The sequence below is a fragment of the Gossypium hirsutum genome, chromosome D04, assembly GCF_007990345.1.
Source record: "Gossypium hirsutum isolate 1008001.06 chromosome D04, Gossypium_hirsutum_v2.1, whole genome shotgun sequence".
In the NCBI taxonomy this organism is placed as follows: Eukaryota; Viridiplantae; Streptophyta; class Magnoliopsida; order Malvales; family Malvaceae; genus Gossypium; species Gossypium hirsutum.
The window spans coordinates 36321770-36345359 of record NC_053440.1 but is presented as its reverse complement, the minus strand read 5'-3'; the positions used below and the strand labels follow the sequence as shown (position 1 = coordinate 36345359).

General features: G+C 32.2%; 1 protein-coding gene across 1 annotated transcript; it reads left to right on the top strand.

Annotated features, from left to right (window-relative positions):
• Nucleotides 1-12533: 12533 nt before the first annotated feature.
• On the top strand, nucleotides 12534-15304 carry LOC107899224 (uncharacterized). Its single transcript, XM_016824875.2, has 5 exons — nucleotides 12534-12951; nucleotides 13478-13740; nucleotides 13852-14063; nucleotides 14197-14461; nucleotides 14704-15304. Exons 1-5 carry the CDS (start codon nucleotides 12858-12860, stop codon nucleotides 14992-14994), a joined length of 1125 nt encoding a protein of 374 aa, XP_016680364.1. The 5' UTR covers nucleotides 12534-12857; the 3' UTR covers nucleotides 14995-15304.
• The last annotated feature ends 8286 nt before the right edge of the window (nucleotides 15305-23590 follow it).

Sequence of the window (23590 nt, the reverse complement as noted above, 5' to 3'; positions counted from 1 at the left end):
TTTATTTCGTTCGCTACAATTTTATGCCTATCTCACATAGTTCCACCATCTCGATGGAACGGATGCTTTTGTTATATGTAATTTTGACAGAAAAGTCCACTAATGTTGGGAAAATTATCCTCAAGGAGATTCATGATTGTGCTAAAAAAAAGGCAGGAAGTGCTTATTTCCCATCATTAATCACTTCACTTTGCTTAAAGGCCCGTGTTAAAACACAAGCAAATCTGAAGGGGAGATATGTTCAAGGATGCATTACAAATTATGATCTTGAAAGATTAGTTGAGAGGGTGCATGAACTGAATCAAGGTGAGCAAGAAGAGCCAACTGAGCCGAATATAGAGGAGTCAAAAGATGGAACTGAAACTGAAGCTAATTCAGTCACAAACACTGAAAAGGAAGAATCTGATAAGGAACCTAACATTCCTAAATCAAAGGTTGAGTCAGAAGAAGAACTAGTCAAGCTAAGTGTTGAACCTGAATATACAACTCCCATGCCGACTTCTACAAGTACTTCAAGGAAATCGGAGTTGTCAATTTTGATGGATATGCAAGTTCATGCACAATCAACAACAAACTTACTAGAAATATGCAAAAATTAGAGATGACTTAATTCGAAATACTTTTAAGAATATCTCTAATACTTTTGTTCCTGAGTTCCCAGATGCTATCTTTCAGACATGGATGGAAGATATAAACGATGCAAACGGAGATGGAGCTAAAGAAGACAAGGGGAATGAGTCAGAAAAGTAAAAGGGGAGATTCTTGTCCTGTTATTTATTTAATTATTTTTAGGTACTTAGGAATTTATTTCTTTCGTAATTAGAATTTAATTTCTGCAGAATAAAACATAGCAAGCATGAGCAAACTTAAAACTTCTTTAGAAAGAATAAGACTAAGTGATGTAGTAATGGGAATGAACATGCCTAGGATTGGATTATTAGGGAAGACTTGGTATTTAAGCAGTCTTAATGACTCACCTCTTTTTTTTTTTAACAACCCTACCTGGTGTTCAGTTTTCATTTATTACTTTGTTCTTGCAATGAGGATATTGCTTCTTTTTAAAGGGAGGTAAGGTAAATAAATTGCTCAAACTTTTAAATTTTTTTCAAGTATGCTTCAATCATTTCTTTCATAAAAATGTTTTAATAAATGAATGTTTAGAGATAGTTTGTATGCAAGTATGAATAATAATTTTATCTAAGTGAAAGTATGTTATCATGAAGAATGGAATGCTTGTATGATCTTAGCCTTATTAATGTTTGCCATGAAAACTTAGTTTCTTTTGAGATTAGACATGCATGAAGGTTTATATCTTTAGAACTGACTTAGTAACTTTCTTGAGGCAAAATCCTAGGGGACATAAAAATCTAAAATGATATAGGCACTATTTCTTTGGACCGTTTGAGCCTTTTCAAGCCAACCCTATGGTATTAGACCCTTGAAACTGTAATTTTGAGCTTAAAGACCTGTTTTTGCAATGAACCTACATTATAAGCCAGTTACCATTTTTTTTAAATTATCCTAATTTTGTGCACCTATCTTAACTAAAGTTGTCTTGGGAATCAATATTTGAGGAAATTTTCATAAAGATGTATGTACTCATGCTTCAAAAAAGAAGGCGAAAAAAAAATTTGCTTAGTCTTCAAAAAGGAAAAATGTATGAGCTTGAATTCAAAATAAGTTTAGGGTCTTCCTAAGGTTCATTTAAAGAAAAAGGTTGTATTACGAGAAAACCAAGACAAATTAAAGGTTAAGATTTTTAAAACCGAAATGTCTCATCTCTTAAAATCCCTACCTTTAACTGAGCTCCATTACAACCATATAAAAGACCTATTGATTTGATGATTATGTCACCTACATTAGTGGAGAGGAAGTTCTGAGTTCAACATATGAAGATCATAAATAAGCCTTTTGATTTTTTGCTTGATTTATAGGAAATTATGTTGAATGAAGAATGTTATCTATGGCTATGACATACATGCAAACTATGATTCATGTTGGCATATTTTGAAGCTTAGTATAATTTTAAGGAATGTTTGCATATGAATTATTTGTTAATAAAGAAGATTAATAAGCATGAAGTTATTAATGCATGATTATGGGACAAAGATTGATGTTGTTTACACAATTAGCAATTTTTCCTTAGCAATACCTTTTTGCTGTGCATAAATATTACTTAGGACGAGCAATGGTTTAAGTTTGGGGGTGTGTAAACGAAAAAATATCTAGGATTTTTCCTATGTAATTTATTACCTTTTTACTTTAATCTGTTGTTAAAACTAAGTAATTGTTTAATAAATTAATGAAATATGTGAAAATATGAAATTAGGACATAGAAATTATTTAAATGTGATTTTATGCTTTATTATATAGTTTTCATGCAATAAATGGCTTATTTTATATTAATTTGAATATATTATATTTTTTAAGACATAAAGTGGGCCATGCATGATTAAATTAAATAATAAAATATAAAATTATGTTTAATAATTTATTTTAAACATTTCATTAATAATTTGGGTTTTAATTAATTAATTAAATTGGATAAATTTTATTCTTTGGTCCTCTAACTTGTTGATTTATTCTAGACAGGTCTGATAGCTTTGTTGGATTACAAAACGTCCAAAATTTGGCTGCACATGGCTGTCCATAAACCATTGTTTGGTTTAATTGCACAAGGTCCTTGAAGAGTTGAAGAAATTAGAGATTTACCTGAAGATTTGCACTTGACCGAGTCTCAGTCTTGAGTTGTTGTGGCACTCAAATTGACCAAAAATCAAGGAAAAATTAGCTCAACTTGCTCAATTTCTGGCCAGCCACCCATAGAAGATGCTTCAAAAGATGAAAAATCCTATTTTTAGCAAACTATCCCCCTCTCCTCACCTATAAATAAGATCCCTCAAGCATCCTTCAATCATTCATCATTCTCTCTTTTCTCCAAATTCTCTTAGCATTTTCCATTCCCACGCCTAGCATCATCTCTTCATAGAGATTTTAGCAATTAAGCCTCTTAAAGGACCCTTGGTCAGCCACCTTGGAGAGCCATCAGCAAAGGAGCAAAGCAAAGGAACGAAGGAGCCTCGTCAGTCAGAGTCTTGGGTGACAGCCACTCTGAATTGGGTTTAATCTTCCTTTTCTTTAATTTAATATAAAGATGTTTGCTATGTGTTCTTTGTTCTTGTTTACAACAATTTTAGCTTAATTTTATTTAAGCTAGGATAATTGCTTTGATTAAATAATATTTATTTGATTCATACTTATAATGTTTGTGCCTCAATCGATCATGTTTTCAATTAAAATCAAGTCTGTATTTCGTTCATACGTGATTGAAATGCACCTGAATTAGTTGAGCAATCCTGACCAAATGACGACTAATGGACACATAATTGAAATCTGCATGCTCAATTTAGATCCTAATCCGGTTAAATTGTAAGTTACATAATAACTCTGACCAAGCTCTGTTATCTGCATAGTTTTTAGATTTGTGTGATTAAATTGTTTCAAACCTGACACGTCCCTATTACCTCACACGAATGCTAAGAAACCCTTAATAAATAAGGATCAGTAAAATGCGTATTTACTAAGTAAAGGATTCTGAAAGGACCTAATATGTTTTCCAAACTCATGAAAGATCGAGTTGCTATGAAATGTTTTTCTGAATATTATTAAGCATGTTGATAATAAATTGAGTTTAATTAAAGTAATTGTCCTAGTTTATTTATGTTATAATTGTTGCAAATTGTGTTTAATTTTACAAAAATCTATTTCATTCATATAGTTTGTATACTTAGGATAATTTGCATTAGGGATCATTGCATTTAGTTTAATATATTTAAATCACCACTTCTCAACTATATTGTGTTTTTATTTACCAAAATTGTTAATATAATTTTACAAATTAAGTGACTTAGCACAAATGCAATCCCTGTGGAGACGATAACTTGATACTTGCTCATTACTTGATAACGACTGTGTACACTTGCACAAACCTACACGTTACAATAACCAAAAAACATAACTTTCAGTTACAAGAGATGTAATTATTCACAATGAATAGTGACAACTCTTGGTTAATAACCAAGTGACACAACCCTTTATATTTAATAGACATAACCTATCAATATAAATAGTGACAATTTTTGGTTAATAACAAAGTGATATAACTTTTGGTTACTTCTAAATTTTCTTTTGGAATTGTTGGAACATTATAAATATTTTCAAAATGTTCCAACAGGAACATACACATATATATAAGTAACACCCCATACCCAACCCAGTTGTTAGGTCCGAGCTATGATCAATTATACACACTGCAACGATTTACACATATAAATAAGTACATTACACATTCATAATATGTTACATAATCATTTTCGAGTCTTATATGAGCTTACGAAATCTTTTTTTCTAACCTGAGGTCGATTTAGGACCAAATAGTAAAGTTTGCAAAATATTGAGTTGACGTCGTGATTTCGGGGGTTTTTCATAGCTACACAACTCACTTATTTGATCTTGTCACGACGTTAAGGGTCCAACATCTCGACATGATTGCTATTGGAAAAAAATATGGTTTGAAAATAGTTTTCTTGCACAATGAAAAATAAAAATTTTGAAAACTGAGCTGATTTATGATATTTATAGCAATAAACCTTTTACCGAAACTACACATGTGTTTTCGGCTAGATGAATCCTTTTCGTTCTTGTCTTTCAATCGAACGACCTTTTCTGTTATTCTTATACCATGAACTGCTTCAAGTGTGGGCTCGAATAAATTCAAATCAAATACAAAATCATAAATTATTTACTTTACTTTTAGTAGGAAAACAAATCACTTTTTAATAGAAACCAGTAGAATTGTTAATTTAGAAAATAAACTATATACTTAGAAAATAAATTCTCACTATTTTCAGGAAGAATAAAAATATCTCAAAGTATGTGTATTTAGCCCTACCAGTGCCATCTATTTATGAGGAGAAGAGATGAAACCCTTGTTGAATTGTAGAAGTGTATTTTAATAGAAAAATAAACTCCTAGTCTAACTATGATTAGAGGCCCTAGAATTAACATGAGGGGATTTTTGGCCTCTCTTGTATCAAGTCCAATTATAAATACTTCTTGAACTTTTAACCCAATACTTGAGTATATGTTTAACTGCTTGCTAGTGTCTTGGTCCTGAATTCGCCTAATATTGACTCACCAACCCCATTGCGAAACAAATATTTGGACGTGTGCATTGTTGGATCTAATGCTCTAAGTGTATTATTTTCGTCTAAGTACACTTGTAATTTTTTCAAACAAATTGGTTAATAAAAAAACATTGATTACATTAATATGCTTTGCATAATTGTCCTCACATGATTTTTGCACGCAAAACAAAATGAAAGAAAATATTTCTCATTGGTTGTCTAATATTTAAACTAATATTATCACATCCTAAAATTTGGCCTAGTAGTTTCGAGTTAGTGAACCAGGTTTGTCAATTTGGATCGGGATTAGTTTTGAAAATTAGAGCAAAAATTAGGTTCGAAAATTTAGAATTTAGTAACCAGAAGATATTTTCCTTAAAACAACTTGCAAAAATAAAAATTAGTTTTAAGAGAATTGAGAGAGAAAGGCTTTTAATTAGAAAAAAATAGACTAATTTAAAATTGGGGCAAAATTAGGAGTTGCCCACAAGCAATTTGACCAAAAATTAAAAGAGTTGGGATTTGGCAGACTTTTTAAGCGCGAACCACCATTCCAGATTATCATAGACATGAATACGATTTATAAAGGGAAAAATATCCAATTTAATTCTATCAAGGAAGTTTAAGCCAAGTACAAAACCGTAATCATATAATCTAGAATTACCATGTGTTGTGTTGGCAAATCAAGACATAAAGATTAGGACTAAGGTGTTGTCGGTAATCCAGTTAGCTGAGGATGTTTCATATGGGAGAAACATTGACTTGGTAAATAAAAATGCTACGGAAGCCCCTTTGAGAATGATAGTGGAGTAGAAAATCAATATGAAGCTTGTTGGGTTACCAGTAGAACTACCACTTATGGGAGAGATGGGTTGTACATTGGACTTTGGGAGGAAAGTAAATATGCAAACTGGACAAGAGTGAGTAAATGTTGTGAGTAAGGTACATTTCAAACACTTTGGTAGTGTTTTACATGCTAACTTAGCATTGGCCGGGCAAGAACATAAGGGCCTTTTTAAAGTCATGAATCGGGAAAGCCAAGGGGCTCTCGCATGCTGAAGACTAGTTGTACAGATCAATGGGATCTCGATCGAGGCAAGTCATAATATGGCAAAGTAAGAGTGATGGACTCTTGTGAGCGAGATGTACCAATGAGTGGAACGGTTCAAGCCAAAAGGTGACAGAAGCCGAGGCAAAAGTTTTGAGGGGCGAGACTAACTGATAGTGAGACTGGTTAGGAAATGGCCAAGGTGTTGAGAAAGTTTCAAGGTGAATCAAGTCAATGCCATTCCGAGGGCGTTGCAAGAATGGATGGGGGGAGAATGTCTTGGGCCAAGGTTCAAAGCCCGTGACCATTGCGCAAAAGATGTGTAATATCCCAAAAATTACTACTGTAATATCCTGAAAATTACTACAGTAAGAAAGTAGGTATCATTGATAGTAAAATAAGGAAATAAAGTGACAGAAAGAGAAATTTTGAGTTATGGCAACATTGGTAATTATATTATGACATATTAATTCAAGAAAGGATTAAATCGCAAAAGTGAGAAAAGTTTTGCTGCCCAAGAGTAAATACTCAAAATTTGAGGGATTAAAGTGTAAATATGAAAAAATTGAAGGACCAATAGTGTAAATATTTTAAGACTAGAATAATCTAGATACTAAGGAAAATAGATGAATTAGGACCAAATTGAAAAGGTGAATAATTTTGAGGGACTAAATCACAATTTTACCAAATTAAGTGATGACTCAAGGATGGAATTTTTAAAGATTATAAAGGGAAAAATGGTCAATTATAAGAGAGAGAAATCTAGAAGGCAATGATGATGTTGGTAATATTTTAGATTAATTAATTAAATAAATATTAGTTTATTAATATTTTAATTTAATTTTTAAATGATATTTTATTATTTTATTATTATTCTATTTAGTATATATATGGAAGGAAAGATGAAGAATCTTCATCTTCTTCCCATGCATCCAACGTATGAAGAGAAAAGAAAGAAAGAAACTTTCTTTTCTTTACAATTTGGTCGTTTCACCAAAAATTCACCATTTTCACTTAGAAATCAAAAAAAAATTCATATCCATCAAGAGAGAAAGATAACAAGGAGACAATGGGGAGCTTGAATATCAAGTTAGATTCAAGAAATAGAAGCTGGAGGAGAGAGAAAATCAAGTTAAAGATTGAAATGAATAGGACAAGGTAAGAACATCAAGATTTCAATATATTTTTAAGTTTGTTATTATTGAAAAAGCATGGAAATGATGTTATAGTAGATTTTACTTAAATAAATTCTTATGTTCTTGATATATTAGTGAAGGGAAACAAGAGAAGTGATGGAAAATATTATAGAGAAAATGAATAAGGAAGTTATAAACTTAGTAATCAACATTTTGCACTAAAACAGTTTTGGATAGTAGCAGTAGGCTAAATTCAAAAAATAACCATAAATTATGGAAATCAAATTAGAGGATGAAAAAAATATGGAATTAAATCTTATTAATTCTAGTTTCTCATAGAAGAAACGGTGTAAGTAATGGAATTGTAAATCATGAGATATAATAAATTATGTGAGACAAGGTCAGAATGAATTCGGGTTCCCCTGTTTTGACTTTGGAAAATTATCAAAAATTGGAGAAAATAATTATGGGCTTAAATTTATATGTTTAAAATCCTGAATGAGTCTATTTTTCAAGAGAAACAAACGGTAACATCATCTGAAGCCTGTACGAGGAGATAATTAACTTTTAGTGAAGAAGAGTTGGAACTGTCAGACAGCAGAATAGGGATGAATTTAAAGAATAAACTGTACTTATTGGCTAAACAAAAAAATTCTGAAAATTTTATAGTAAGAATATATGTGAGTCTGGTTTCATAGAAAATTAACGGATCTCAATTCGGAGTTACATAGCTCAAGATACAAATAATTTTGTGACAATGACTCAAGTGGACAAATTTGAATGAACAAATAAATAAATAGTGAAATTATAGATAATGTTACATATAAGCATGTTATATACATTAAGGATGTGGAATGGAGAGGAGGAGTAGGAAAATATATGATTATTCAACTAGCAAGAGTTTTCATTAAAAATGGCTAATTTGCATGTTTTAGGTTCAGGGACTAAATTGAATAAAAGTAATATTTTAAGGGTAAATTTGTAAAAATGTCAAAAAGTGACCAAATTTCATGAAATGAATTTTTTATTATTTAAATTAATAAATTAAATGAAATATTAATTTATATCAAGATTGGGTGGAAATTCGAGGAAAATAGAAAATTTCCAAAATGTCCCTGAATTTTGGTATTTCTGCAATTTAGCCTGGTAAGTTCGTGTAACTTGAATTATATTATTAGATGATTGAAATATATATTTTGGATTGAGAAATTGATTTGAATTGTGAACATGAGAAATTGTGAATTGAATGAAATGGAAATGAAGCTTTAAATTACATGAGTAAATATCGGGTCTCGTAGGCCCTATTTGTTATGAATATAATATTTCGAGGATATGTTGTAAAGAATTATAAAAGCACGTTAATAATTTGAAATTTTTAATTCGGATGAAATTTTGTAACTCGGTTTAATACGTATGCAAATGTATGTCTTCTAGTAATGCCTCGTACCCTATTCCGGCGTCGAATACGTGTAAGAGGTGTTACAATGTGACATCGCCAGATTCGGTCATAACGTTTAGACCGGGTTTGGAGTGTTACAAGATGTCCCACAGAGGTCTATCTATTAGATGAGACTCACTTAACCCACGGGAACTGGCTCGATTCGAATAACTTATGGAGAAGCATGTCTATTTGAAGCTTGGGTGGCCTAATGAAACAAATATGAAAAATTAGGCTACCTTGGTAAAAAAAGGAAATTAATCTTAGTAAGGGGAATAAAATTTGATAAGAGTATATTCGATTTGATTGTGTAATCTTATAAATCCCTTAATTTTAGGGATAGGCTTCATCTCGTATGTCTATGTAAATTTAGCTAGACTGTTGGATTTGGGGGAGCTCAACTATAAATAGAGAGTCTACCCCTCAGTTGTAAACCACCCATTGTATCCATTGTATTACATTTTTTAGTAGTAAATACTAAGTTGAGAATATTTACTCAAACACTTATCCTTAGGGGTGCTCAGTCGGTTAACCGACCGGTTAACTAACCCGAAATAACATTAACCGACCTTTCAAAATTTTTAACCGTTAACCGAATTGAAATTTTTTCGGTTAACCGAATTAACCGAAAATTATATGTTTTTTAATTTTGGTTAAAAAATTAACCGAATTAATCGAATTACCCGAATTAACCGAATTACCCGAATTAACCGAGTTAACCGAATTGAATCACTACATAATTAAAAACATTATATAAGTCTTTGAATTTTATTTTTATTTATTAAATTATTTGTTTAAACTTTTAGACTTTAGTTTTAGTTTTAGTTTTAGTTTTAGAATTTTATTTTTATTTACTAAATTATTTGTAATTTTTATGATTGGGTTGGGTTGGGTTGGATACTTGGGTTTGGATTGAGTTTAGGTGAATGGTGGGCCTATTTATATATTATAATTTTATTTATTAATTTTTCGGTTAAACTGAAAAAATTCGGTTAACAGACCGATTTCGAACCGAATTAACCGTTAACCGAAAAATCAAAAAATAATTAACCGACCCCGACCAAAAAAATTTGGTTAACTAACCGATTAACCGAATTTGGTGGGTTAACCGAATTTTTTCGGTTTTACCAGAATTTTGCACACCCCTACTTATCGTGCATTGTTTTTCTATGTTTATTTTGTTCTTTTGAGCATTCTTTTGGCTTGAGTTGTTTCCACTATATAAATTAGTGTCTTGGAGAAATTTTGCGAGAATCTTCACTTTGCAAAAGTTAAGCTGACTTAGGCACATTTGAGTCCAAGAAATCGCCTAAGGCCGCACGAATTGCGAGAATAAAAGTCTAGCCCCAGGATAGTAGCACCATGGTTTTTGTTTTTTCTATTTTATAAAAATGGTTATTTGTCAGTTTTGGTCCTTCTAATATGCTTAAATTTAAGATTTAATCTTTATACTTTAAGTTTGACATAATTTGGTTTTCATATTTGTATAATGTTATTAATTAGTTCAAATAGTTAATATCTTTAAATTTTCAATTAATCTGTTACATGATTATATGTAATTTGAAAGTGGATTTATGAATCTAAAAATGAGGGGATTAAATTATTGAAAATAAAAGTAGGAGAACTAAATTCCAAAGGTACAAAATGTAGAGATTTAGAGTCATGATTGTTTGAATCGAACTAAACCGGTTGGCGTGTTGGTTCGAAGAGATACATCAGGCAAGTTGATCCACAAACCAATACAGAACGATTAAACTAAGCTAAAAAAATTGATTTAACCGATTTTTTTATTTTTATTTTTAATGATTTATTTAATTGAATCATACGAAGCAGCGGCCTGACTAATTCAACTATCGATCTGGTTCTAAAAACCTTGCTTAGAGTATATTTTAATTTGCAAAATTTTACTCTAATTTGACACAAAGAAATAATTAACCTAGTGTGAAGTGTTGGTAGACGATATTGATTATGGGCTATTAATGTAAGGTAAACAATAATATGATGTTTGTCAAAAGTAAAATATAGTCTTTAATTGGATTTATACAAATATTTGTAAGAGATTAAAAATTTAAGGATAAGAGTATTTGAACGGAAGGATCCACTTATATTAATGTAAAATTTTAGTGGTTTTAGATTATTTTGTAATTTTTTAATATTCTAACAGTCCAACTATTGAATTTATCAATATATTTGTACTTATCATTCATGCAAATTTTTTTAACTTATCTGATATCTTTATCACATCGATCTAAAACATTGTCTATATTAATATATATTTAATGGTTGAATTTTTTTACATAAAATGAATAGTTAAAAATTTTTAATTTATTTTATAATAAACTTGGCATGCATGATTTACATGAATGGATGATAAAATATGACTGTTAGATTGTTAAAATATTAATTGCGTAAAAAAAATACAAAAAGTGTACTACCACTTAAATTTTACACAAATATAAGCAGACTCTTATTTAAAAATACATTTTATATAAAAATAGTAGACTTGGTTTAGTTTTTTCTAAAATGTTTTAGATTTGTATTTTCCATTTTCATTTAAAAAAAATTAATTTTCAATTTTTATTTTCTAAAAAATGAAAAATAGTTTGATATAAAAATATATTTTCAATAATGAAAACATAAAAATATGTTTTGTACCTATTTTGCTATAATAGAAAATATAAGACATACGCTAAGACTTCTTTAGAGTAGTGATTAAAATTTTAAATGGCACCTATCTGACATGGGTTCAAACCTTGTTATCCTCTTTCACTTCGGCTAATATTGTAATAACAATAAAAACACAATAAATAAAATAAATTTGAATTAGAGTAAATCTATTTAAAGTAAAAAAAAACTCTTTTTAATTTTCTTTTTTTTTTGCTTTTATATGAGTTTGAACTAAAGTCAATCTATTTTCTTCAACTTTTTCTGTTTTACAAAATACTTTTAATGAAAACAATGGGAATAACTTTCTACTATTTTCTTATTTTCATTTTCTAAAAATTATTTCTAAAATTTTAAATAAAATATGTTATTTTTTTCAATCCGGAAATATCTAGGATTTATAGATGCAATGAATTGTAAAAGAAAAAAAAGCTAGAATTTGATACTATAGTTTTAGAGAGGAGCGAGATATCCATATCAATTTGAATATTTTCATACAAAATAGTAATCCAAAATATAAAAAGCACCTTTTTCAAATATATAAAGTTAGTTCAAATTTTTTATTATTTTAAAAAATATCGTATGATGATAATTTTTAAAAAATAAATTATGAATTTTAAGATTTTTTTAATATTTTCTGTTATTTTTATTTTTTAAAATTATTGTTAAGAAATATTTTAAAAATATTAAAATGATATTTTAGTTATAATTTAAGGGTTAACCCTTTAAATTAATATGTCACGTCATAATTTCATTAAAGGGTAATAAAAATTAGCAAACAAATGATCAATATTAATATGCATGTTTTGAAAATTAAATAATCAAAATATAATTTAAAACGAAATTTAAGGACGTTGATGTACTATTGGCAGTCCACTTGGATGCGTTGCTTTGTGGTCTCAGGTCATTTCTTCAAAGTTGGACTTGGTCGGTTCAATTCATGTGGCTCATAAAACTAAATAAATATGATTAAAATAAGCAGTAAGCCACCAAAAAGTTCAACCAAAGCATTGACATATATTGTTTATAAATTGAAATTCAAAACATGCTCTAATTGCACCCATTGGACAGTCAAATTACGCTCACCTCAGATTAATTGAGATCAGAAATCATTCAAGCTCTATCATTACATGGAGGTTTAACACTTTACCAAAAAGCCTTCACCTTTACACTTCAACTATTAAAAAAAGGAATGTCCTTTTCAGGGATTATATCAGCCATTAAACATATCATGTCAAACAAGTTATGTTAGGTTGTGAAGTACCAAACGTTTCTTCTTCAGATCTCTTTGGTCTTTTTGGTGTTGTTCTCTGCAGACTTTTCTAACACATTTGGGTGATTGTTGTTTGGGGGGGGGGGGGGGTTTAGTTCAAAGAGACCCAAAGATGGCAGCAGGTGTTAATAGGAAAATATCAGCCGCTTCCGCAAGAGCTCACACTAGAAGAGCCAAGCAAAACGCTTCTTTCAAGCTTCCTTCAGGTGGGTTTTCCTTTCTCCTTAAGAATTACCTTTTATTTGATCTAATTTGGTTTATATTATAATTTTAGAATTCCAAGAGTTTTCTTTTTTATCTGGGTTACTTTGCTTTTGTTCTTACAAAGCATAAGAAAGTTGAAATATTTGGATCTTACAGATTCTTAACATATTGACTCATTTGAGGGTAGTAAAATCTTTGGAATTTTGTCTCTCTTTGTTTCTGCTGAGATTGTATGAATATCAGTCATTTGCCTTCACTCACTTTGTCTTTGAGTCAACCCTTGAACTTCGATCTTGGCTTGATGTAAAAATGAGTTCCATTTATCTTTTGGATAGAGAGGAGCGAGTGTGAGTTAGACTGATGATATTTCTCTATAGGTGAAAACAGAAAGGTGCACTTTAAATTAAAACACATGAGGTATACCAGGTGGCTGATTAACAGCCTATAATGGGATTTCTTTATATTGATTAACTGCCATTTATTTTAAATTCATTTCTCCAATCATTAAGGACTGTTTGACTTGTGCAGGGATTTGCACAAAGATACTATTGGTCTTGTTTGCTGGGATATTGGCATGGGCTTATCAGGCTATTCAGCCGCCAATACCTAAGACATGTGGCTCTCCTGATGGTCCACCGGTCACGGCATCGAGAATAAAGCTCAAGGATGGAAGGTATTTGGCCTACAAAGAGCATGGTGTTCCCCGAGATGCAGCAAAGTATAAAATTGTCTATGTCCATGGCTTTGATTCTTGTAGACATGATGCGGTTGTTGCCAATACCTTGTCACCGGTACTTATTTGTTCTTTTTCTATCTTGTTTCGGATACTCATAGTCCTATGAGCTTTCTGCTATGACATGTTGACGTAAGTGTCATTGGACTTTGCACTTTGTTCCTACCAGGAAATTGTTGAAGCTCTCGGGGTCTATATCGTGTCTTTTGACAGACCAGGTTATGGAGAGAGTGACCCTAATCCAAAACGAACGGTTCAGAGCTTGCCTTTGGATATAGAAGAGCTTGCTGATCAATTGGGATTAGGATCCAAGTTTTATGTAATTGGATTTTCTATGGGGGGACAGGTTATTTGGAGCTGCCTCAAGTACATCCCACACAGGTATTGTTTTCACTGAACTACTTGAATGCAAGAAACAAAGAAATAACATAAGATATCTGTTCTGTTGTCAGTAGACTGCTTGTGTTTTTCACATCTGTTCAATCATGTGAGGGACTTTTTGCAACTCTAACAGGTTAGCTGGGGCAGCATTGTTAGCTCCAGTTGTTAACTACTGGTGGCCTGGTTTTCCTACAAACTTAGTTACGGAAGCATATCAGCAACAGTTACCCCAAGACCAGTGGGCCGTTCGTGTGAGTCACTATGCTCCCTGGCTTACCTACTGGTGGAACACTCAAAAATGGTTCCCTAGTTCTAGTGTTGTTGCTCACAGTACCGATATTCTTAATAGTGAGGACAAAAAACTCTTGCCCGAGATAGTCTCTACTAGGAACTACACGGTACGTGTTTCTTTCTGCTACAAAGTTGCTTGCACTTGCATAGTGACTTGTATTCGAGATGTGAATAGTTGTTTTTGCCAATTGTGGTGGTTCGGTCATGGGAATCTGTTGGCATACTAAAGATTTTGTTGTAGTAAATGATTATGGTGGGTTACTGGTGGTTCTTTTACTGGTCTGTGGTCGTAGTAGTGATTTGCTATTATTGCTGAATGCCATCATAATTTGTCTTGTCCTCCCCTCAGGCAGTAGTAAGACAGCAAGGTGAATACGAGTCTCTGCATCGTGACATGATGATCGGATTTGGAACATGGGAATTCTCTCCCATGGATCTGGACAACCCATTTCCTAACAACGAGGGATCGGTGCACATGTGGCATGGAGATGAAGATAAGATAGTGCCGGTTATACTGCAACGCTACATTGCTCAACAACTCCCATGGATTCACTACCACGAACTACCAGGTGCTGGACATATGTTTCCACACGCTCCAGGGATGTCGGATAATATAGTGAAGGTTTTGGTCGGAGAGTAGTAGTCTGCATTTATAGGTGGAATTTCCCTTTATTCCAACCAACATTGATACTGCAAACCTCTCTATATGGATTGAATTCGACAATTATACAAGAGAAATGCGAAGGGGTTGTTTAGTTTTAAGGTAATGTTTGTTTGACAGAATATTTTGTAGAGAAAAATTTCAGTATTTTACCGTGTTTGGTTCAGGAAAATATTTTACTCCTCAACTTGAAAGAGCGTGTTTTCCTGACATTTTACAAACGCATCACTGTTTGCTCCTCGTGTTTTTTTTTCTCTTCCTCAAATAAAATATATATCTTCTTCAACAATTCTTCTCTCCTTCTCTCACTGTTCTCCATATTTGCTATGTCGTGGATGAAACTTTATTCTTCTACTCAATTTCCCTTAAATTTGTTTTAAAAATCATTAAAAAGTCTTTTTTTTTCTAAAATTATAAACAAAAATTAGAATTTTGAAAAAAAAGTTAAAATAGAATATTGAAAAATTATAACAAAAAAGAAATTGCAAAAAGAATATAAAATTATGAAAATATAATAAGTTATATTTTCTATGAATCCATCTTTGAGATTGATCAACTTATCAATATCATCAATACAAGCATCAATGCTAATGGGAACATGGTGCTAACATTAAGGATCCTGAATTTCTCCCCTTTGACAACTCAATTCTGATTTTTTTTCTCGACGATCAACTCTTTGTGGCATGTTAGTAACCCATGCAAACTCCTTTCCATAATTTTATATAATTTTTTAATATTTTTGTAATTTTATATTATTTTTAATAAATTTTATAATTTTTTAAAAATTCTAATTTTTTATAACATTTAGAAAATCTAATTTTTATTTTTAAATAATTTCTATTATTTTATTTTATTTCATTTTTATAAATTTTAAAAATTCTAATTTTTTAAAATTTTTCGAAAAATCTATAATTTTTTTATAATTTAGAATTTCTTTTAAGATTTTTAAGAACTTATTAGAATTCTTTATTACTTTTTTACAATTTTTTATTTTTCAAACAAATTTAAAGAAAATTACCAACTTTTACCACGTGAGATGTGCCACGTGGCAAAGTTAATAGAAGCCAGGGGTTTATATGAAAATTGATTTTTCGAGAGCTTAATTGATTGCTTATCTTCGATTAAGGACTCAACTGAATGTTATTTTCAATTGAGGGTTCAATTGATAACCAGTACTCTAATTAAACCTTGAGATTCCGCCCTTTAAAACAACAGTGAAGAGTTTTTGCAACTAAAGCAAAAAGAAAAGGGATAATGGATCCCCTTGTCTAATACCCGGGGCATATAAAACTTTCTAGATATGCTTCCATTGATTATGTTAGGATCGTCCCGATTAAGCAACAAACAAGTAAAAATAGCAAAAGAAATTGAGAAGATGAACACACAAATTTAACGTGAAAAAACCCCTCCAAAGAGGATAAAAAACCACGGGCAAAGATAATTTTACTATAATGAAAAAAGAATGAAGAGTACAAAAGATGGAGTTAAAACTAAACCCCGAAAACTCGAAAAACAAAGAACCCTCAAAACGTAAATACAAAATTCTCTGAATGTGCTATGAGTTCTAATCTAATGGGTATTATTTCTAAGATTGTGAAAGAGCCTATTTATAGGCTAAATTAGTAAGTCAAATAAACTATACTAATAAATGCTAAATATATTATACTAATAAATACTAAATCTTCTAGAAAGAAAATATATTTTTGTTTAACTTGACTTGCAAGCAATCTCTTAGAATTTGGTTCACACAACTCTAACAATCTCCACCTTGACACGAATTCTTTCAATGCCATCTTTGCCAAAACCCACAACGGGCCTATCTTGAACTATGCAGGGAATTAACTGAGTCGAATCTACGCTTAGAAGCTGGAAGACTTCTAGCCTTTGACTTATGCACTACCAAATCAATACTAACCCGGGTCTGATTTTCACGAATACAGTGTCCTAACTTTTCAAAACCTGCATCCAAAAGAGAACCTCTCTTCAACGAAACGGTCATACCTTTTTCCCTCATATGACCAAGTTGCCTCCACTCCAAACGAGTTGACTTTGACTCCGTAACGGACGAGGGACGTCCGATTTCACCGGTCACTGTAGAACCTTCCAGAATATAAAGACTTCCAGCTCTTTTACCTTTTAACAAAACGAGAGCTCCACGAGATACTTTAATGTCACTCGACTCGATGTTGATTCTACATCCTTTCAAGTCTAAAATACTCAAGGAGATGAGATTCTTTCGTAAATCAGGTACATACCTGACATCTGAGAGTGTCCTAATCGTCCCATCGTGTATCCTAATTTTAACAGTACCAATATCGATTATCTTACTAGATGAATCGTTTCCCATGTGCACAACTCCACCTTCAACTGAACTGTATGTGGAGAACCATTCTCTATTGGGACACATGTGGAAAGAATATCCTGAATCTAGGATCCACTCAGACGTAAGCTTGGAGTTATCGCTCGTTGACACTAACAAGAAATCATCACCACCTTCATCAACCAAATTAGCACCAACTACATCTTCCTCGTTACTCTCAACAGCTCTTTTATTTCGCAGTTTATAACAATCTGCTTTGGCGTGACCTAACTTTTTACAATAGCGACACCTTTTGTCTCGTTTCTTTGATGCTACCAAAACAGAAGCTTGCCTATCTGCTTTGCTATTCAAACCAAACTCATTGTCGAGTTTGTCTCTACTCAACAAATGACCCTTCACATCTTTGAACGAGAGTTTGCCTCTGCCATAAATCAAGGTCTCCCTAAAAGACTTGTATGAAGAGGGTAAAGAGCACAATAATAGCATAGCTTGATCTTCATCGTCAATATGAACCTCAACGTTCTTTAAATCATTTAAAAGAGTAATGAATTGACTAATGTGATCTCTAAGAAGCTCACCTTCGTTCATACGAAACGTAAATAGACGTTGTTTCAACACTAAACAGTTAGCTAGAGACTTAGTCGCATAAAGAGTTTCTAACCTTTTTCACAAGGCGAATGAGGTCTTCTCCATCAATACCTCCTGCAATACTATATTCGCGAGGCACAACTGGATTGCAGATAAGGCTTTTTCATCAAGCTCTTCCCATTCTGTTTGATTTAGATTTTCAAGCTTTTTCCCTGTAACAACCTTTTTCAAGCCGTTTTGAACTAGAATTGCCATCATCCGAACTTGCCACAGATTGAAATTTGTCTCACCATCAAACTTCTCAATTTCAAACCTTGTTGCTGCCATCTCTGAATGGGCTAATCTATGAAATTGAACTAGCTCTGATACCACTTGTTAGGATCGTCCCGATTAAGCAACAAACAAGTAAAAATAGAAGAAAAAATTGAGAAGATGAACACACAAATTTAACGTGGAAAAACCCTCCAAAGAGGATAAAAAACCACGGGCAAAGATAATTTTACTATAATGGCAAAAGAATAAAGAGTACAAAATATGGAGATAAAACTAAACCCCAAAAACCCGAAAAACAAAGAACCCTCAAAACATAAACACAAAATTCTCTGAATGTGTTATGAGTTCTAATCTAATGGGTATTATTTCTAAGATTGTAAAAGAGCCTATTTATAGGCTAAATTAGTAAGTTAAATAAACTATACTAATAAATGCTAAATATATTATACTAATAAATACTAAATCTTCTAGAAAGAAAATATATTTTTGTTTAACTTGACTTACAAGCAATCTCTTAGAATTTGGGTCACACAACTCTAACAGATTAAAACTGACAACTTTGATGTGCCTACACACTCTAAAATCCAACAACTCCGCCTACAACCAAAACCCATACAATCCAATACATAATCCAAAAAGTCCCATTTGACACAATCATATGCCCGCACAAAGTCTAGTTTAATCAGAATCTCCCCAACCACATTCTTCTGCTTCTACTGTCTAATCAAATCCACAACTTCATTTGCTAATAGTATACCATCCATAATTTGCCTACTTTTTATGAAAGCACTTTGAGTAACACTAACTAATTCACCAATGATCCCCTGAAGTCTCCTCGTCAACACTTTTGATAAAATTTTGTAAAGTGAATTCACGAGGCTGATTGGAAGATAGTCTTTTACCGACAATAGGGATGAAACTTTTGGAATAAGCACAATAAATGTGGAGTTGCAACCCCTCGACAACTTACTAGTCTCATAAAAATTCTATAAATAAGTCAAAACATCCTCCTTGACAAAGCTCCAACATTTCTTATAAAATTCAAAAGTAAATTCGTCCGATCCCGGAGATTTTGACCCTTATACTTGACTTCCACAAAAGGTATTTCTATAAAATCTTTCTCACTAGCTTGAAGTTTTTTAAAATCCTATCCCAAACTAAAATTCCATCTTTGTGGTTCATGTAATAGCCCGTTTTCAGTGAAATCAGAACAGTAGTTTCGGGACCACAAATACGATGTGAAAATATTTATTTTATTATTATTTTAATATCTACAACATGCTAGTATTATCGTATAAAAATTTTGTTAAGAAATTTTACCGTTTCCATGTTCAATTCGGTAAAAAGGACTAATTTGCAAAAGGTGCAAAACTTGAGTTCTATAAGCTAAAGGGATTTAATAGCTATGAAATTATATGTTTATAAGGTTTATGTTGTAAATAAACCATTTATATTTTGAGTGGACAATTATGACCATTAAAATGAAATTTTAAAGGTTTAATTATAAGGTTATTTTAGTAAATTAATAAATACATGTTAGTAAAATAATTTAAAAACAAAGGTCATCATCTTTCTATGTTCATATTCAACCAAAATTACGCTTAACAAAAGCCATTGAAGAAGCTTTAACATTCGACCATCTCTCATAGCTTGCATGGCATGATTTTCCGTCCTATTTTTAATGATTTTTATGTTTTTGGAGTTATTGTAGCTTAATCTAGTTAGCCCAGAGACTAATTTGTAAAACTATGATAAGACTAGGGTTTTTCCATGAATGAATACATGTTGTGATGTTTAATGGAAGAAAATGAACTTTTTTTGTTAGATAAACAACTTTTATAAAGTGAATTTTGTTGAAAATGTCAATTAGGGATTAAATTGGAAAATGTGAAATATTCATGGTGTAATTTGTGAAATAATGAATTTTATGAGTTGATAGGGACCTATATGAAATTCAGCTAGCATGGGTTAGTGGTGAAATTGCATGAATTTCATTTTATGAGCTTAGGGACTAAATTGTAATGAAATCAAAACTATAGGGGTAAAAGTGTAATTTTGCAAAAATATGAATTTAGATTGAATTGAAAAGAAAGATTATTAAATGAATTGAATTTATTCATTTAGATCAAGATAAACCTCGTACGACTTTAGATAGGGGAAAAGATAAAGTTTCAGATTAATCGACTCTGTATCTACGTTTTATCGTCGAGGTAAGTTCGTGTAATTGCATAATGTTTATATGTTTTTTTATCGAATTACATGTGTTGTGGACTGCCATGTAAACAATTGTTGCATATCCAATGATGTTACGTCGACTACAGAGCCCCGTTTGAACCTTTGGAATTCGTAGGATACAAATGACATGTCATTAGGGTTTACATGTTCCGGGTGCTGGTCTTGAATGTCCTACCAGTGGCTGAGTTCTGACATTTGTTACGGATACTCAACAGCTTGTGGAGTAGGACCGTGTAGTTACATTCCGACGCACACCTCGTGTGAGCAGGCCCATTTCACAGCTCGTGTGAGCATATATGTAAAGGAAATGACAGATAACGGTTTTAATTTTAGTACACTACGTGTGAGCTATCCCGTGTATCCAACGGTATTCTAATCGGTTCAACGGGCATGATTTTGAAAGGAAATGGGAAGAGTTCAATATGAACTAAGACATGTACATATATGAATTTCATTGAATTGGTGATACATAGAAAGTATGTAAGTTGAGATGGATGACAAATCCAAATGATTCATGTTTAAGTTTAATGGTCATCCATGTTAAATTTCCTATGATTTATGTTTAAGTATGCTAACATGTTTATGTTGATGCTTAGGCTTTGGCCAAGTTATTGGTTGGATTATGCCATGCTAAGTTTTAATGTTATGTAATGAAACGGTAAGTTAAGTTTTATGTCATATGAACTTACTAAACATTGTATGCTTACTTTGTGTTATTTTCCATGTCTTTTAGTGAATCAAAAGCTCGTTCGGGTTGGAATCTTATCGGAGAACTATCATACTATCCATCGGCTATATCGGTAGATTGTGATGTTTTTAAGTCATGGTTATAATGGCATGTATAGGTGTTTTGTGCTTAGTGATATAACCATTATGTTGGCTTGTAAATATGGTATTTTGGCGGACGGATTGGTTGTTATCTTGGCATGTATATATGGTTTATAAATGTTGATTTTTTGGGCATCTTGGTGCTTAAATGGTGAGAGTTGGAATGGTAAATAAAATACATGTTATGAATGGTTCTTTTGATATGCTTGGATGTAGCCATTGTGGTATGTTTGGATGTGTTTGTCATATGGTCAACTTTTTGAAGGTTTAGGGATGTTAAATGTTGAATGGTCAAATTGGTATATGGAGTGTGAACTTTGTGGTAAGTTTTGGCATAGACTTAGTTACAAGTTGGTTGATTTATGGCTAAACTATGCAAATGTATAATACATGTTTGGTTGTTGTGATTGAGGTGCCTTTTGGGCATATTGGTTGTATGAACAAATACCATATTGATCTAACATTTTTATGCATGGTTTAGGTACACATTAAATGCCTGATTATATGTGAAAAAAGGTTGTAGGTGTGTGCATGATTGGGTGAGAAAAATGGCTTGGAAATGACCTATTTTTCTTCCGCACGGCCTAAGACACGGGCATGTGTCTCAGCTGTGTGTGACACACAACCATGCAACACGGCCGTGTGTCCCCTATAGCTTACAAAGGGTTGCAAGTCAGGCAGTTACACGGCCTAGCGCACGGCCTGACACACGGGTGTATGAGGTCATTTTGAAAGTTAGACGACTTGGCACACGGGCGTGTGGTTTGGCCATGTGACCCAAGTCAGAGAGTTACACAGGCACAGACATGGGCTGGGACACGGCCGTGTATCCCTACTTTGAATACCCACACGGTCGGAGACACGGACATGTGTCTCAGCCGTGTGAGCCACACGGCCTAGCCACATGGCTGTGTACCCATGCAGTATGAAAATTTGTAACTTTTTCCTAAAAATTCTATACATTTTTTATTTAGTCCCGATTTGTTTCTAAAGTGTTTTTAGGGCCTCAAGGGCTCATATAAGGGACAATATGTGTGAGTTTGATTGATAATGCTATGATTTATGTTATGTTTTGAATCTTTTGATTAATTGAATGTTTTGAGATGTAAACTTCCGGTAATGCTCCGTAAGCCTATTCCGGAGACGGATACGAGTTAAGGGTGTTACAATTCACATTTGAAATGATTTTCAAAAAACCTCTACAATCTTCTTTTTAATCACTCTTGGTTTGGAACACCAATAGTTACCCTTTTTGCTTCCTACCAAAGCATTCATCCCCGCCCTGATCTTTGTCTTCCTATGGAAAAAAGTAATATTATGATCCCTTACTTTAATGCATAAGTTTCTTTACTTTTGACACCAAATCAAGTCATTAAGTCTAAAGGTTTTCTACAACTTAAGACATAAGCTTCTTTATTTCCTTTGTTTCAACCATTGTGATGGAATTATTAACGCACTTCCAATCCAAATCTTCAATTACCTTTTCTAATGTGAACACCTTCTTTTACATGTTTCTAAATTCTTGTTGATTCCATTACTTTAAGAATTATTTTAAACTTCTTTTCTTTTGGAAAAACCCATTTCTATTACCCTAAGCTCTTACTTAATTCATCCAGGATTCTTTAATCCTTTCCAAGTTCACTTTATCTTCAAAGCAACAATTTAGATCTTTGAAATAGCAGAAAATGATCGAATATTGTACCTTTCAAGACCATCCACTTTAGATCTTTGAAATGACTCACCCAACATCGGAAATAAGAAAACGATCCAATTGTCTAAATCTATTACCCGGACCAAACCACATGAAACTCTTTCCAACCATTGGTGCATCAATTAATTCTGATTGCTTGATGAACTCATTAAAAGCCTCCACTCATCTACGATCTTCCCTACATCCTCTTCTTTCTTCCCATGATCTAACTGAGTTAAAATCCCCCTTAAACACTAATTCCCTTTGACAATATCCATAAAACTTCTCAATTCCCACACACTGTTCTTTTTTATCCTCACTACCACAAGGAGCATAAATAGTTGCAATAATTGTTTCGAAATTTAACTCGCACCATCTACCAATGGCCATAATGACAGATTGATATACCCATTTATCAATAACCTCAAACTTAACCCTTGCCTATATGAGAATAGTACCCCTTAATTTTCCACGAGATGGAGAAAAAATGAAATCAAAATAAAAATTCGACCTTACCTTATCCACCCAATGTGAGGTGATCACTTTTAACTTAGGCTCTTAGATTAACATTATTTAAAACTTGACGTTTCAGAATAATTTTCTTTAATAAATGCATGTAACACTGCGAAAATTTTGATATG

Bases quoted from the DNA above. Each gene is read 5' to 3' on its own strand.
- LOC107899224 (XM_016824875.2), top strand. From the start codon at position 12,858: ATGGCAGCAGGTGTTAATAGGAAAATATCAGCCGCTTCCGCAAGAGCT. The intron at 12,952-13,477 runs GTGGGTTTTCCT...TGACTTGTGCAG, and splicing joins TTCTTTCAAGCTTCCTTCAG to GGATTTGCACAAAGATACTA. The intron at 14,064-14,196 runs GTATTGTTTTCA...CAACTCTAACAG, and splicing joins CTCAAGTACATCCCACACAG to GTTAGCTGGGGCAGCATTGT.